The sequence below is a fragment of the Zonotrichia leucophrys genome, chromosome 4 (assembly GCF_028769735.1).
Source record: "Zonotrichia leucophrys gambelii isolate GWCS_2022_RI chromosome 4, RI_Zleu_2.0, whole genome shotgun sequence".
Lineage (NCBI taxonomy): Eukaryota > Metazoa > Chordata > Aves > Passeriformes > Passerellidae > Zonotrichia > Zonotrichia leucophrys.
This window is the reverse complement of record NC_088173.1, coordinates 1,107,938-1,123,402: the sequence shown is the minus strand read 5'-3', so window position 1 is coordinate 1,123,402 and position 15,465 is coordinate 1,107,938. Positions and strand designations below refer to the sequence as shown.

The following is a 15,465-nucleotide window of genomic DNA, read 5'->3' as shown; positions in this document are numbered from 1 at the left end:
TGGGATGGGGGGACTGCTCTGCTGCCAGCTCCCCTGGCAGGATAAACCCCTCTGGGTGATTGCTGGCAGTGTTTTAGCAGGGCCCAGAGCTGCTCCATCCCCAGATGCTGCTCCTGCAGGAATTGTCTCCCTGCAGAGCCTCAGGCCACCGAGAGAGGGTGGGCAAAGAGGTGACATGTGAGATGTGGCATTCAGCTAAAGGAAATCCTCTCAGAGCGGGGGCTTGGCAATGCTGATTGCTGAACAGCGGGGGCAGAGGGGAAGGGGGGATCTTTCAAAGCAGGGCTACAAGGTAAGGAAATCATGGGGACATGTGTCTTCAGGTGGCACAGCAGGCAGTAGAGACACTGGAACACATGGAAAATGGGATGGGGCCCCATTAAACTTAATGCTCTCACCTCAAAACCATCATCATCATCATCAGGATCTATGTGCTTGATCCTGGTAACAGCTTGATACATCAAGCTGGACACTGTGGGGGCAATGGGGAGGGAAATGCTGGTTGGGAAAGCTCTGTGCTCTCCAGAGGCTGTGTTCTGAGTTCTGGTTACAGCGTGGTTGGCCCCAGTTAAAATGGGAACTCCTCTGGCGTTGTTTTTCTTGTTTCTCTTCTCTCAGGAAATCCCGTGGGTCTAAAAAATGAAATCCTCTCACTTGACGAGGTCACGGGGGGCTGGCCCGCAGCCAGGCTGGGTTCCCATGCTGCTCTGCCCGTTCCTGCCCAGCAGCTCCTCCAGAACACTCCTCACAGGATTGCTGCAGCCTGGGAGGGCAGAGCTGCTCCTCTGGGTGCTCTGCTCTGTGGAGGCCGTGTCCTCTCAGACCTGCTGCACTCTGAATATAAATCCCCCTTTGTTGGGCAGAGGGTGACTTGGCTGAGCCACATGATCAGTCAGGTGACAAAATTGGGCACCAAAGCGGAGCAGAATGAGCAGCTGGGCGAGGGCAGGAGCTGCTGATCTCGCCTCTTGACAGGCTGTGTTACTCCTCAGGGAAAAATGAGTGCCTGGCTCTGTCCTCTGCTGTGCAGCTTAACCATGGTGTGCTTAACAGGTAAGGCCTCCCAGCACAGGGATTATCTTCTCTGGGTGGGCACAGAGGGGTGAAGCCATAGTGGGACTGAGGGAGCCCTGGGGTGAGGCTGTGGGCAGGGCTGGGGGAAGGAGGCAAGTGTTGAGACGCAGGCAGTGGTGGACGCGGGATGCTTGCGGTAAATACAAAAATTTGCTTTTACAGGAAGAAAAGGAAAAAAAAGAAATAGAGCTGTATTGCTCTGCATAGTAAGGATTTGCAGAGGCTTTATCTTAAAGCCCAAAGAACAGGATTGTAGGTTGGAAAAGATAAGCTCTCTATCCTTCCAACTTCCTCAAGGCTCCTGTTTGTACCAAGGCGTCACATGCAAAATAACACATCCATCAGGTTCCCCTGGAGATACTTCAGGTGATTCACAGTGTTCCTTAAAACAAAACAGAAAAGGCTCTAGAAAGCAAAATCACTGTTCCATGACATAGATGGTGTAAGTGCAGGAGAGAAAATGCTTTGTCTGATGAAGCTGAGGTTGTTTGAGTACTGGTTTTCACACCTGTGACTGACTATAACTGGTAAAATACACAAATACTTTACTAGTGCTCAAAACTATTTTTTTCAGCCTTCTGACTTATTTTTTTCTCTAGAAATTGTTTAAATTATTAAGAAATACTAGCTACCAAAGATTATTGATGGCTACCGAAGCTTTGCAAACAACTTTACTACTTTTGGTAACATGTTGTGGAAAACTGCTTTCCATTTTTAAGAAGTCCTCTTAAGATCACCACCATTTGACATTAAGACCAACCAACAATGAAACATTCAACTAAAGAACCCCAAAACAACAAAATTCATCCAGCTATGGGCAGCCCAAGTTGTTGAAAACTGTGCAGTGTCTCTGGCTGGCAGGGTTGAGCTGTTGGGGTCAGGAGGAGCTGTGGGAGGTCAGACTTTGATTCCTGAGGTCCTTCTGAAAGGTTTTCCCTGGGAATTTGACAGTGCCCTTGCCTTACTGCTAGTGTTCATGTTAGGATCAGTTTAGTGGATCTCAGGACTGACTCAGTTTGCTGCCAGAGGTGAGGAAAAAGCAAGCAGACTGGCTTCAACCCCTGAGGCAGGGGTTGAAGGGGTCAGATGAGGGGAATTGTGCACCTTGGTCCTGGGTGGAGGTTTGGCCACAGCAGGAGTGTCCTGGGTGGGCACTGTGGGGCTGCTCTCCCTGCCCTGGACCAATGCTGGCGCCTCTGTCCCTTGGATTTGAGCCTGGGGCAAACCAGGGTGTTACAAAATGATCACTGCTAGATTTGGTGTCTCTGCTTTAGGGCCACAGCAAGGAAATGAGATGTAGTTCAGTTGGTGCTGAACATTATTGGCACAGCGCTAATAATGCCAAGGTTGTGGGCTTGATCCACATATGGGCCATTCTCTTTAAGAGCTGGAGTCCACAATCCTCTGTGTGCCTTCCAACTCAGGCTGTTCTGTAAATTCTTTAAAACCTGAGCAGTGGCCCAGATGGCTGGGTGCTCATCTGCTTTACTCAGTAGTTACACCAAGATGGATTTCGGCACAAAGCAGGCAGTCAACAACAGGAGGGAGCACTCCCAGCAAACTGTCTCCATGTGATCACAACCCTATAAAGACTCTTTTATCCACTGTCCTGATCCTGGTGCAGAACTTTAACTGGAGCTGCCCTCAGCTTGGTCTGCATGTTGGTGTTTGTACCAGGGTCGTGTCCACAGTGCCTGGCCTTGCATGGTAGGTACAGAATTAAGAGAGAAATTCAAGGCTGGGGGTGGATCAGGGCTGGGGAAGAGCCTGCAGGGATGGGGGTCTGACACCTGGCAGCTTGTGCTGTCACCCCTCCTGTCACCCTGCCCGTGTCCTTCCTCACCCACATCCCACTGTCGGGCGTCAGCTGCACCCTCTGACCTCCTGCAAAACCATAAACCAATTTCTCAGGAGTCCTTGTGTTTTCTGTGCTGCTGGGCATGGGTTGGCAAGGGGGTTTAGCAGGTGTGTGCTGCTGGAGAGAGCATTTACAACCCACAGCAGCAGCTCCAGTTGCCTACTGGTGCTGTATAAGGTTGGGTGTTTTCAGAAGTTGCAGTAAATATTGAGGGAATCCCTGCCCTGAGTTCCTGAACCCAGCTGGTGGCACAGAGGAGGAGCTGCCTGGTTTGGTTCTGCTTTTCTTCCTTTGCTTAGTAGCACACTGCTAAATTAGCAATAACCTGCTGCTTTCCATGCTCAGTTTCAGTTTCCTCTGTTTGAAACTGCAGGACATTACCCATGCCGTGCCAGGGGATGTCTTCCACCAGCAGAGGATGTTCCAGTCCACCCTGTATCACAGCAAAACAACCTGAGCTGCAGCAACACCTCCTTTCTCTACAGATTTCAGCAATCCTCAGTCTGATGAGGGATTTCAGAATTAAAGCAAGTCTTGGCCCTCAGGCTCCCTTCTGGTTACTGGAAGTACCCCCAGAACAGCTTAAAAGAGCCCTGAGCCCATGTCTTTCCTTGGCTGATGTGTTTGAGGGAGATGGGATGCAGCCAGCTACTTGACAAGCATCTTAAATCAGATTGTCATGAGATCTCAGTAAACAGTTTCTAGGAGCTAACAGAACTGGCTGTTTCAGGCAATTCTCACACCCGTGAGTCAGACCTCCCAGACACTGGCATTTACTTATTTGTGGCCTCATGGACCCACTAATTTATGTCCTTGGTAAGTCTCTCATGTGCCAGACATGCTCAGATGCTGCCTCAGATCCTTGCTCTGTAGTGGAGCTCAGCAGAGGGGAGTTTCTGGACATCAAACAAGGGCCCATGGTTTAACCACTTGATAAAGACCTAAATGAGAAGCCATGATTAAAGAGAGAACAATAATTCAACCACTAATTATGGTTTTTTCTTCCCTTAGGTATTGCTTTAGGCCAGACAACCAGCACTGGGGTTCCCACTGGATCCACCCCAGCACCTCCCAGTACAACCAGCACTGGGGTTCCCATTGGATCCACCCCAGCACCTCCCAGTACAACCAGCACTGGGGTTCCCATTGGATCCACCCCAGCACCTCCCAGTGCAGCCCCTGCTCCAGCCTCTGCTCCCCCAGCTGGGCTGACAGCAACCACTGCAGGCCCTGCTGCATCCACAGCAGCTCCATCTGCTGATCCAAGCACAAAAACCCCTGCCCAGACTCTGCCCTCCACCACGGGGACTGTCCCCACCTCTCAGACTTCAGCACTGGCAGCCACATCCAGCAGTGTCCCAGCGTCCCCTCCAGGAGTGACCCCATCCCCTGGGCTCCCATCATCAGCTCTGCCCCCCAGCAGCCCCCAGCCCTCCAACTGCAGCACAGAGAACGTGACAGCCTGTATCCCCTGCCCCCCAGGGACAGCCCCCACACAAGGTAAGGCTGCCTGCCCTGGCTGCTGGGTTGGAGGAAAAGGGATTTCTCAGGGCTCTTGTTCTTGTCTGGGAAGCTTGGACAGGCAGCAGGAGAGGGATTTAATTAATTTCGCCCTCTTGAAATCAAAGGCTTGGTCTTTCCTGGCCTTGTGCTGTGCTTTGGTCTTCCTGAGGCTTCCCCATGGGGTGACAAAGTGGTCAGACTGTGGCACAAAGTGTACCACAAGTCCAGTTTGATTTATTGGCAGAACATCATTCTGGGCTCCAGGGCCAAATACAAGGCCAATTTCCAGCTGTCTTGAATGTTTAAAGAGAATCTCTGCTATGGAGACAGCCTTTTTCCATGGCCTTGAGAAAATACTTGATCAACCACTACCACCCCCTCCCACAAAAAAAATCTCAGAAAAAGAAAATAATTCTCCAAAACACAAGCCATGGGTTTTTTGGTTGTGGGGTTTTTTTTGTTTTGTTTTGTTTTTTTTTAATTTTTGCCTATTCCCTATGCTGCAGGGCACTTTTTAAAAGCAGCTCTAATGCTTTAGGGTGAATCTGCAGAGGACAGGAGCTATCTCCCACCTCCCTTTTATGCAGGATCTTCTTAGTCAGAGCCTTCTCCTCTTGCCTGTGTTGGTGGTGCAGCTGCAGTAAATGCACCCAGTTCCTCTGACTGGCTGGGATTGGTTTTGTGGAGCAGAGGGGTAGAACTTGCCTGCTGGGAATGCCATGGTACCTGTGCTCAAAGAAAAACTGCTGCTGCTTTAGGCAGATCCTTGACTCTGGGGCTTCACTCATCAGGTCAGCTTCCTATAAGCTTAAATTATCAGTGATCTGAATAAGTGTATTGGGGTTTTGGTTTTTGTTTTTTTTGGAATTTTGGGGGTTTTTGGGTTTTTTTGTTTGTTTGTTTTTTTGTTGTTGCTGGTTTGGTTGGGGTTTTTTGGTTTTGGTTTTATTTTTTTCTTTTTTATGTCTCTTTTTTGTGTGTTGGAGGGAAAACAAGGATATTTTTCCTGCCTGGCCCCTCAAAGAAGGAAAAAGCAGTCAGCTTAATTACTGGAGTTTCACACTGATAGCCTTGACTCCTTAGATCATCTTGTGGCTGTCTGCAGCTTGCTAACAGCGGGCAGCAGCATAATTACATGTACACTGCAGTTTCTACCCTCTGTGAGCGCCTTGCCAGGGCAGCTGCATCCCAGAGCTCCTGCCTGTGTGGCAGTGACCTGTCCTGGGTGACACAGGGGTTTCAGCCAAGTCCTGCCCTCCTGATGCTGACTTTCTGCCCCACTTTAGGCACCCTGAGCTGCTCGTGCTGCCCGGGGGGAGCGTGCAGCGAGCCCGGTGCCTGCAGCCCCTGTGCCCCAGGGCAGCACCAGCCCCAGAGGGGGCAGCGCTCCTGCCTGCCCTGCCCTCAGGGCTCCTACACCAGGTGAGTGCCGAGCCCCGCGCGTGGGAGCTGCAGCGTAACCACAAAACTCTTCCCAGCCACGAAAATCTCCTCCTTTGGGTGTGACAGTGGTCACAGGGGTCCTTGGATCAGGGGAGAGATGAGAATGTCGACTCCATGTTCGGAAGGCCTGATTTATTATTTCATGATAGATCTATTACATTATAACTATACTAAAAAGCATAGAATAGAAAAGAATGAAAACAAAAGCAGCTGGTTTGGACAGAGAGACCCAGCTCTGCCGTGAGTGGTCACTGAATCCAAACATCCACACGAGACCAATCACGGATCCACCTGTTGCATTCCACAGCAGCAAATAACCATTGTTTACATTTTGTTTCTGAGGCCTCAGCTTCTCAGCAGGAAAAATCCTAAAGAAAAGAATTTTCACAGAAGATGTCTGCGACATTTGGGCTGTATCGCCAGCCGGGGGCTGTGTACAAATCACAGACGGGACGGGGCTGCTGTGGAACCTGCCTCGAGCTGTTTTATTTGTCAGCATCATTCTCATGACATGGTTATGACAATGGGAAGATGCCATCAGCTCACATCTCAGGCAGCAGACAAAGAACTTTATGTTACAACTCACTTTATAAGTTTTTTGACCATTCACACAAAGCAAAAGCACATTGACAGTAGTTCCATCCAACCACTATAAGCACACGTACCTTTGGTTAAACACTGCCTGCTTATTTCAAATATGATACCTACTTGTAAGCCTTAAAACACAATGCACAGGGCTCCATTATTAAGTTTCAAACTTCCTAATATCTTGCTATATCTAGCAAGTCTATATATGTCCAACTTTTCTGTAGCTTAGGGAGTTATTCTAGACAAGCGTTAATACACACACCATTGTTCTATTTGTCCTTGCTTTTCTACTTTCTAAATAATTTTTCTGCTGATCTATCTCATGGCTGCTGCTTAGCTCTAATCCCAGTTCTGCTGTCTCTGAGGCCTGCCCTTTGCAGCTTTCCCAAAACCCTCTGATTTTGTGGATTCCTACAGGCTATAGGGAATGTGCTGCCGGGGCTGTTTCTCAGAGGCTGAATTCTCCTCATCAGGAAAGCTTGGTGTGGATGTGCTTGTGCTGAGACTGTCCCTGTGTGGGCTTCCCTTTTTTACCCTCATGCCCTTTGTCTGCACTGAGGGAACATATTGTTTTGTGGTGGGGAGACACTTGGCAGGGAGGTGTGAGTTTATCTCTTCAGCTTTCCTCTGGGATATGCTCCATCTCCCTGCTTTGCCCAATTCCTTCCTCAATCCCTGTTTTCTTGTCCCCAGGGCATCTCATTACATTTGAGCTGCTGGCATTTAAAGCAATACCCTCAGCTGACAGAGCGTGGAAAAGCTGACAGGACAGGAGCCCAGCCTTACACTTCCATCAGGCTGCCTGATCCAGGGATGCTGTACAGCGTCCCCTGGCTGTGGGGACATGGGCATGTGCTGCTCTCTCCACTCCTATTGGATTTTCTCTTGCTGTATCCATGTCTGCAAGCAGTCAGCTGTGCCCTTTGTGGGGTGGCAAGGACAGCAGGGGTGGGAAGAGCCTCCCAGGGCCGTGTCCATTGAGGAGCTGCTCCCTTTGGGTCAGTCCTGGGCTGTGGGAAGGGTGACCTGACTGTGCAGCTTGTTGGCAGCAGCCACTGAGCTTGAGGTGCCAGAGGATCTCCCTCTGTGCTCCCCTCTGTGCTCTGTCCTCGCAGTTTTTGTGCTGTGAGGACCTGCCTTAAAAATGTGCCCCCAAACTGCTTTAAAAACCAGCCAGGAGCAGAGTCAGGGCACACAGAGCTGCTGCTCTTGGGATGTGGGAGAGGGAGCAGAGAGGGCCAGCAGCCCTGCTGGGCTGGGTGTGCCAGGGCAGGGACCAAAAGGGGGGATCTGGAGGGACCTGGGGGTGCAGGGGTGCGTGGCCATCTCCTGGTGCCTGCCTGGGCCTCAGGGCTTCCAGGGAACCATTTCACATTTCTGTGCTCTTTGGAGAATTTGGCCTCCCTGCAGCTTTGAGAGGCTCTGGCTGGCCCAGGCCCTGCATTGGTTTGTTTGCAGCAAAGCATTTGCTGTGTTTCCAGTTGCTTTTGGGGGTTTTTCATTGTTTTTTTGGTTTTGGTTTGGTGTTTTTTGGTGTATTTTTTTAATTTTATTTTTTCCCCTGCAAATCTCATGCAGCCCTGCAGTTTCTCAAGGAATTAAAGATCATGTCCTTGTTTTCCTCCAAAGCATCTCTGAGTATGTTATCAAATTCCTATCCCCACATACTTGTTGAGAGGGATTTGGCTCTGTTAGTGATGGATGTAAAAGCTTCCTCTTTGCCTGCCTTTGCCTCACTCATTTCCTCCCCTCCTCCTGACATGTTCCCTCCCTTTTCCCACAGTCCCTCCTGTTTAAGATCAGGGCTCTCTCACGCCACTGCCTGTGGTTTGGGTCCCTTTTTTCAGCTCCTGATTCCCAGCAATGAGGGAGGAGCAGCTCCTTTTGAAATCCCTGAGGGATGCTGAACAGCAAACACCTTCCCTGTTCCTTTTTCAGGAGTGGATTTAAGAGTCTGACTTAAGCCAAGGGTTTTAGGTCTGACCACAGCGTATTTTTCAAGACCTTCAATTCAGATGGTCCCTTTCCATATTGCCCACAGGCACAGGGCATCTCTAATCCTAATAATACAGAAAAATTCAGGTTTTTAGTCAACCTTTAATATTCAGGTGAGTTCAAACCAATGTTTTCCTGCCCGAACTCCTTTTTCACAATTGCTCTACTTCTAGACTAGTCAGTGTCATGTTCTGCTCTGTCTTCTCCAAGTGGATGGAGGCTTGGGTGACTTAAAATTGTGTTCCTCTCTGCTCCCTTCCCTCCCAGCCTCCCAAGGAGCTCTGTGTGCCTTCCCTGCCCACCAGGACATTTTGCTAATGAGTCTGGGGCTGCAGCCTGCAGGGCCTGTGAGCGAGGTAGGCTTTGGTCTGTGTTCAACCCAAATGCATTTTCATCACATGGTGCTTTTTCCCAGGGGCAGATGCAATTACCAGGTAACTTAAAAGCGCTGAAGGGTAAACAAGCTAAAAACAGCCCAGCAGATCTCTTCCCTATTCTGTTGTTATTAAAATGGAAAGAGCAGATCTCAGCCATGCTTGTTTTTGCAACAAGTTAATGCTAACTCTGCAATGAAAAAAGTTTTATGAAATTCAGTTTTAGCACAATGGGGGAGCATTGTTAGGAAACAAAATATTCTCTATTTCTGATAGCAAAAATGAATATAAACCATCTTTGTTTTCATTTAGGCAATGTTCTGCACTCTGAATATTAAGTGTAATACTTTCCTTGTTTTCCACACATTAAAGCTGGGGTTTTCAAGAGGAGCTGCTTTGCACCTGGCTAATGCCACTCCAGCCTGGTGCAGTGTTTGCAGAGGGGTAACAGCATGTGCAGAACAGCACTTGCTTATGCAAAACCCCAATTAGCACATGCAGTGCAGCAGCTCCTCTGCACCCAGGATGGGTCCTGCTTGAGCATTCACAACTGTTCCTTGCAAATCCACCCTGTGAGCTGCTGGGCTGTGCCCAAAACTTGACTGTCACTTGCTGGGTTTGGGAGGAACACCAGGGGAATCTGCCAGAGCCCTCCGTGCATCCCTCAGCGTGGCAGGGGTCAGCAGGGAGCTTGCATTGCTCTTTCAGAGCTTTGGACAAATATAACCCCAAATGCCCTGAAATGCCACCTGAAGCCTCTTGTGGGGAGTTGTTTGGTTGTTTGTAAAATGGACGTGAGCACAGTGACAACAATGTAGGACAGAGATGTGGAGGCAGCATCCTGAAGCCTTGCCCTTCTCTTTTCCAGGCTATTATAGCTCCAAGCAAAATGCAGCTTTTTGTCTGCCTTGCCAGCCAGGATCCTTCTGCAAGTAAGGGGCTGCTGGGGTGCAGGGGCTCACAGGGACAGGGAGGGGGGTTCTTTTAGCCCCCACGGAGCTGGAACCAGCAATGTAGTGCCCAAAGTCCTCTCCCATTGCAGCTCTAGGGTGCGGCTTCCAGCAACCTCCTCGAGTCTCCCTGACCACGCATGGGAGTGAGATCATCCTTGAGTGTTGTCATTACAGTGCAAGAGTTCTATTGTCATTACATGGCAAGGGTTCCATATTGCCAGAATTTTGTACCTCCTTGATGTTTCTCGTAGGCAGCTCCTCCAGGCACTGACTCTTCCTTGTCCTCACAGCAGCCACTGACTCCAGTTCCCACCAATCCACTCTTTTAGTGGAGACTGTGAGACCTTTGACTGGCTACAGCTGTGGCCTGTTAACATCAGGCCTGCTCCTAATCCTTAATAACTGGTTCAGCTGCAACTCTTTAGAGGATAAGATTACATTCTATGTTCCATCCCCCTACACTTGAGGTCCCTTCCAGTCAGACCATTCTGTGCTTCTGGGTGACAAACTGCACTGCAGACAGACGGACACCCGCAGTGCAGCCAAGGTGGATCCTGGAGCCTCCAGGCTGTCAGAGCAGGCTGCGGTGGGCTGGGCTGGGCCGTGCAGATCCCACAGCGTGTCCTGCTCCTCTCCCTGCAGCACCAGCGGCTGCTCCGGCTGCCGGCCCTGCCCTGGGGGACAGGAGGCACCTCGGGAGGCGGCGGAGACGTGTGAGACCTGCCCGGCAGGTAAGGGGGGACTGGGCCCAATGAGGGGCTGTGCCCAATGTGGGAAGGCTGTGCCCAATGTGGGAAGGCTGTGCCCAAAGGGAGCACAGCTCCAGCTCCAGGCTCATTCCAGACCCATCTCAGCTGGCCCTGCAGGTGCCCTGCAGGCAGAGCTGGGCCCTGGCATGAGGGATGTGCTGTGGGGGTTTGTCTGGGTGCTGGTGGAGGCTGTGCTGTGCCAGGCTGGTTCATGAGTGCCTTGGGGCTGTGCTGGTCCTTGGCACGCCCAGGAGCCCAAATCCACAGTTGGTACCAGCTCCAGCAAAGAGCATCTTGCCAGTGGTGGTGGCTTTGCTGAGGAAAGCCCGGCCTTGCTGTCAGTGATGGATTTTCTGCAGGGGCAGCCTGGGGCAAAGGGACGTGGGGAGGGGATGTGAGGGAATGGCCGAGCTCCCTCCTGTGCTCTCTGAAACACCCCAGGCTGCCCCAGCAGGGCTGGGCAGGGACTCAGCCACCCTCATGGCAGGGACCAGCCTCCCTGGACACAGCCTCAGGCTGTCTCACAGCCCGGCTGCACTTTCAACATTGCAGGAAAGCATTTTACCACTGTGAGACTTGGAACTTCTGTGACCTGTCTCTCCCACAAAGGTTGGGAAACTGAGCTGTGTTTGAAGTCTGCTCAGCAAGTTTCAAACAGCTGGAAAAGGTCTTTGAATCCAGAATTGGAGAGGATGAAACACTGCTGACCTCCAGTTCCCATCTTCCCCTACATTAAAGCCAGAACTCTCTGCTAAACCCTCTCCCACCTACTCCTACTCACACTGCTCTGTTTGCCAAGGTCTGACCCCAAATTTTCTTTAGTCCCTCTGTCCCTGTTCTGCTCTGACCCTTTGCCACCGAACCAGGACCAAAGTCCAGGCTCAGCTTTTGTTATGCACATGAGCACTTAATGCTCTTTCTCCCCGTGGCTCTGAAAGCTGATTCATTCATATGCAATTGCAAAGGTCCTGGGGGTTAGTCTCAAATCTTAATATTGTGCTTATTTGCTGTTCAGGTACATTCAAAGGTGCCAATGACAGCAGATGCAAGGCCTGCAGGACAGGGGAGTACCAACTACAGCGGGGCAAGGAGAGCTGTGAGCAGTGCCCAGAAAACCACTACTGCCCTGTGAGTCCCCTGAGCAGCTGGGACAGCCTGTGCTGCCCAGAGCTGTCCCACACAAGCTAAATACCCCTCAATTAGCACTTCCTTTTTTCTTGTTATCTGAGCTTCCTTTCCCTTAAACATAGACAGGGCTCTGATGCAGGGAATAATTAAAATGGTGATTGCAGGAGTGTGCTGGAGCTGCCTGCTCTGGCTGGGGCATGAGGGGGTGGTGTGTGCATTAATGAGGGGTTTGAGGTACAGACTTGCTGTGTAACAACCCCTTCTGCTCCTCCCCACACTCCAGCACTGCAGGAGCACACAGGGCTGGATTTAATGATGGCAAGGTCATTCCTTCATTTATTTTTTTCACCCCTCTAATGCTAAAATGTCACCTCCCTTTGCCCTGGTCACCTTGTGCAGTTTGCTGGTGCTGATTTCCTTCTTCTCTTGGGCAGAGCCCGGATGTGAAGCCAGTGAAGTGCCCCCCTGATGCCTTCTGCCCGCGGGGCAGCGCCGAGCCCACCTACTGCATGGAGCTGTTCCTGTACAAGGCAGGGGACTCCTGCCAGCTGACCCCTGCCACCGTCATTGTCCTGGCCACCTTCTCAGCAGGTCAGTCTGGGTCCCCTCTGCAGCTCTGTCAAACCAGGCATGCTCTGGGTGGTGTGCTCTGTGTTTCTGGACAGCAGGATTTCTAATCAAAGTCCTTCTGCTGCTCTCGGTGCCAGTGCTGTCCCTGGCCCTGAAGGAAGGTGGCACAAGTGCCAGTGCTGTCCCTGGCTCTGAAGGAAGGTGGCACAAGTGCCAGTGCTGTCCCTGGCTCTGAAGGAAGGTGGCACAGTGCTGAATGGTTGTTGTTTGTCCCTGGGAGGCAGGGATGTGTGTGAGCCCTCAAACAGGGATTCCTTGGCTGCATCAAAGTAAGAAAAAAGACAATTTCCTTTTGGTGTGTTTCCTGAAAGCATTCCTGCCTTAAGCCATGCCACAGCCTCCAGCAGAATGGGGAGCTGCTGGCTCATGCAGTGCTGTGGCATTGATGCCAAATGTTCCTGTACCCAAGAGTCAGGAGCTGCTGAGTGTGGGGAGAGTCCCTCCAGATGCACCTGCTGTGAATCAGCTCACTGGGGCAAGCTAATGAGGGGGTGAGCTCTTCAACTGGGAAGCTGCACCATGAATAATCATTCCAAAACAATGAATATGCATTTTGAGTCTTAGGAAAGGGAAAAATAGAGTTCTCTCGTTTTTTAATCAAAGTTGGGGGGAGGTTTAATCAGAGAGTTATGATGAAAATGAGCAAGTATTGGTGCTGTGGATTGCACGAAGGGCAGATGAGGAAGCTGGGAGGAGGAATCTGTCTCCTGTGCCCAGAGATGAAGAGAAATCCCTAAGTGCCCTTACACTACCAGAGATGAGAATCTTGTGTCAAGAGAGCCAAGTCATAGAGATGAGTAAGGCATCAGAGGATAAAGGATATCCAACAAGCCTCACATTCACAGTTTCTGTGTTTCAAGTGTATTTTATGTCCTTCCTGAAGACCCATGAAGACTTTTATGTGCTTCCTGAAGACTCCACTTGGCTGGCTGTTGTTAAAAGGAGAGAGAAGAGGTTAAATGTGTGCGTTACAAGTCACACAGCAAAGCTGCTTCTCCAACAAGATGTGTGTTCCCATCACCCTTGTCTGCTGGCAGTGAGCAGGGGACAAGGACAGCAGGGTCCGCAGGAGCTCCAGCAGCACCCTCAGAGGGTGTCCCCATGGGGCTGGAATGCCTGGGGGACTGGATGAGGGCTGTTCTCACAAGCTGCAGCTTGCAGCCATCAGAAAGGCCCTCCACTGACCCCTATCCCCTTGTGCCAGGCTGTTGTTCAAAAATCTGCCAAAGCAGATGCCATTTGAAGCGAGTGTTAATTTGAAAAAGTAGATTAAACTGAAGGATATGAAAAGACTGCCCAGAGAGGGACAATAGCCCATTAAGCAGCATTTGTGATAAACAAGTCTGAGGGTCAGGGAACAGTATTCCTGCCTCTCCCAGAGCTTGCAGCAGAGAGGGGGAAGGAAGGAGCCCACGCAGGAACCCGCGAGTTTTTCACGGCTGGTCTCACAGATCAAGTGTTTGCCATGAGGCTGTCTGCTCACACAACTGAAATTTGGGTGTATTTGTCTGGCCATATTGCATCACAGAGACAGATTTGTGCTCTTCTGTTCAGATCAGTTTTCTCTGGTGATGCTTCTGCCAGAAACAAATGAGCAGAATGTCGCACCACTTGAGATTTGCCAATTACTTCCATGTCTATGCCCAATCCAAAAGTAATTTTTCCTGACAGCCCTGATCTCAGTCTAGACTCAGAGTTAATCTAGGTTAGTTACTACTTGTGCTTCAGTGTGAGTGCTGCACAGAGCAAACTAATTTCTCAGCAAGATCGTTTTGGTGGGGTCTGCAGTGAATAAGATGCCAAGTGGAAAACAGTTCTAGAGAGTAAATGGGAGTAGGAAAGCAAGTTACTGAATTATTTAATTAAAACTTGTCATTATTCCTTGCAGAGTTAAGCTGAACTGCTGAAGTTGAGTGTTATCAGTGCTAGTGGAACCTTTTCCGCCCCTCTTTTTGGAGGGGGACAGAGTATGTAGGAGGAAAAAACTCCTTATTTTACCAGAAGAGAATACCTGAGTTGAGAACCCTTGGAGCAAACATCACCTGATATTTTACTTTCCCATCTGTGAATAACTACCATTCCTTCCTTTCCTTCCAGGTGGAATCTTTGTGGTGTTTCTGATCATCCTGAGGAGCCGACAGGAGCATGGCAGGAGCTCCCTGAAGTCGCCGCTGCTGCCCCGGGGCTCAGGGCTGGGCTCCTACGGGGGCACGGAGCACACGGAGCCCGTCTATGCGGGCTGGTAGCCCTGCCAGGGCCAGCAGCCTCTCCTTCCCCTGGGGCAGCACGAAAGGGGCTCTGGGCAAGGTGTTTAACCACGAGCAACCTACTGCTGTACAGCTAAAAATCAGTGCTGGGGAATAAAACTCAGTTTTTGAGTTGTGGCTACTTGTGCAAACCAAACCAGCCCATGCTGTGCTGCACTGGGCTGATGGGAAAAGTCTTCCCTTTCCAATTTCCAGCTTCCTTCACAAATACTTTCCTTCATTATTGAAGTTCACCATATATTGAAGTTGGAGGGGAGACGACCCACCTTGCGTTGGTCAGCCATCGACTCCCCTTTATTGATCAATCAGGCACCTTTTATAACAGTGTTAATTCACTTCATGCATATTGCAAAATCTGAGCTCACAATAGGTCAGAGATAACATACCAACTCCTCCTTATGTTTCCAATACCAAGATTTGGGTTCTCAAAATTATTCTTGCTTTCCCAAAACAGCCAAAGATAGAACATCCACTTGTTATGAGAAAGCTGCCTGAGAACTCTGATGTGCAAGGCTCTCAAGGCCTTCATATTTGCCACTTTTACCTGTAGTTAAAAATAACCTGAGAACCTCTGATGTTCACAGAAACAGGCTGTGAGAACCTGCTCCTCACAGCTGCCTTCTAGGCCATCCCTGAAAAAATCTCCAACACTTCATAAATACTTTTCTCTTTTCATCAGGGAGAAAAAAGCCCCAAAAAGCAATCAATCCTACCTGTTTCTCCATTTTAATCAGCTCAACAGAGTGAGGAGTGACTGCTCACTATTGAGGTCTCTTTGATACAACACTCGTTTCCACCCAAGCACAACCTAACATGAATATACCTCCTTTTAATAACATGCAATTTTTTATTTTGTTACCCATTCTCAAAGTTTTAGCATAAGCACAAGTCAAGGGAAAGGAT

At 50.0% G+C, this 15,465-nt stretch overlaps 1 protein-coding gene across 1 annotated transcript; it reads left to right on the top strand.

The window, feature by feature from the left end:
• The first annotated feature begins 767 nt into the window (after positions 1–767).
• On the top strand, positions 768–15,047 carry LOC135447234 (multiple epidermal growth factor-like domains protein 9). The gene is made up of 10 exons (XM_064712147.1): positions 768–896; positions 993–1,053; positions 3,944–4,432; positions 5,722–5,857; positions 8,729–8,817; positions 9,704–9,767; positions 10,431–10,519; positions 11,553–11,665; positions 12,100–12,256; positions 14,393–15,047. Exons 1-10 carry the CDS (start codon positions 885–887, stop codon positions 14,539–14,541), a joined length of 1,359 nt encoding a protein of 452 aa, XP_064568217.1. The 5' UTR covers positions 768–884; the 3' UTR covers positions 14,542–15,047.
• The last annotated feature ends 418 nt before the right edge of the window (positions 15,048–15,465 follow it).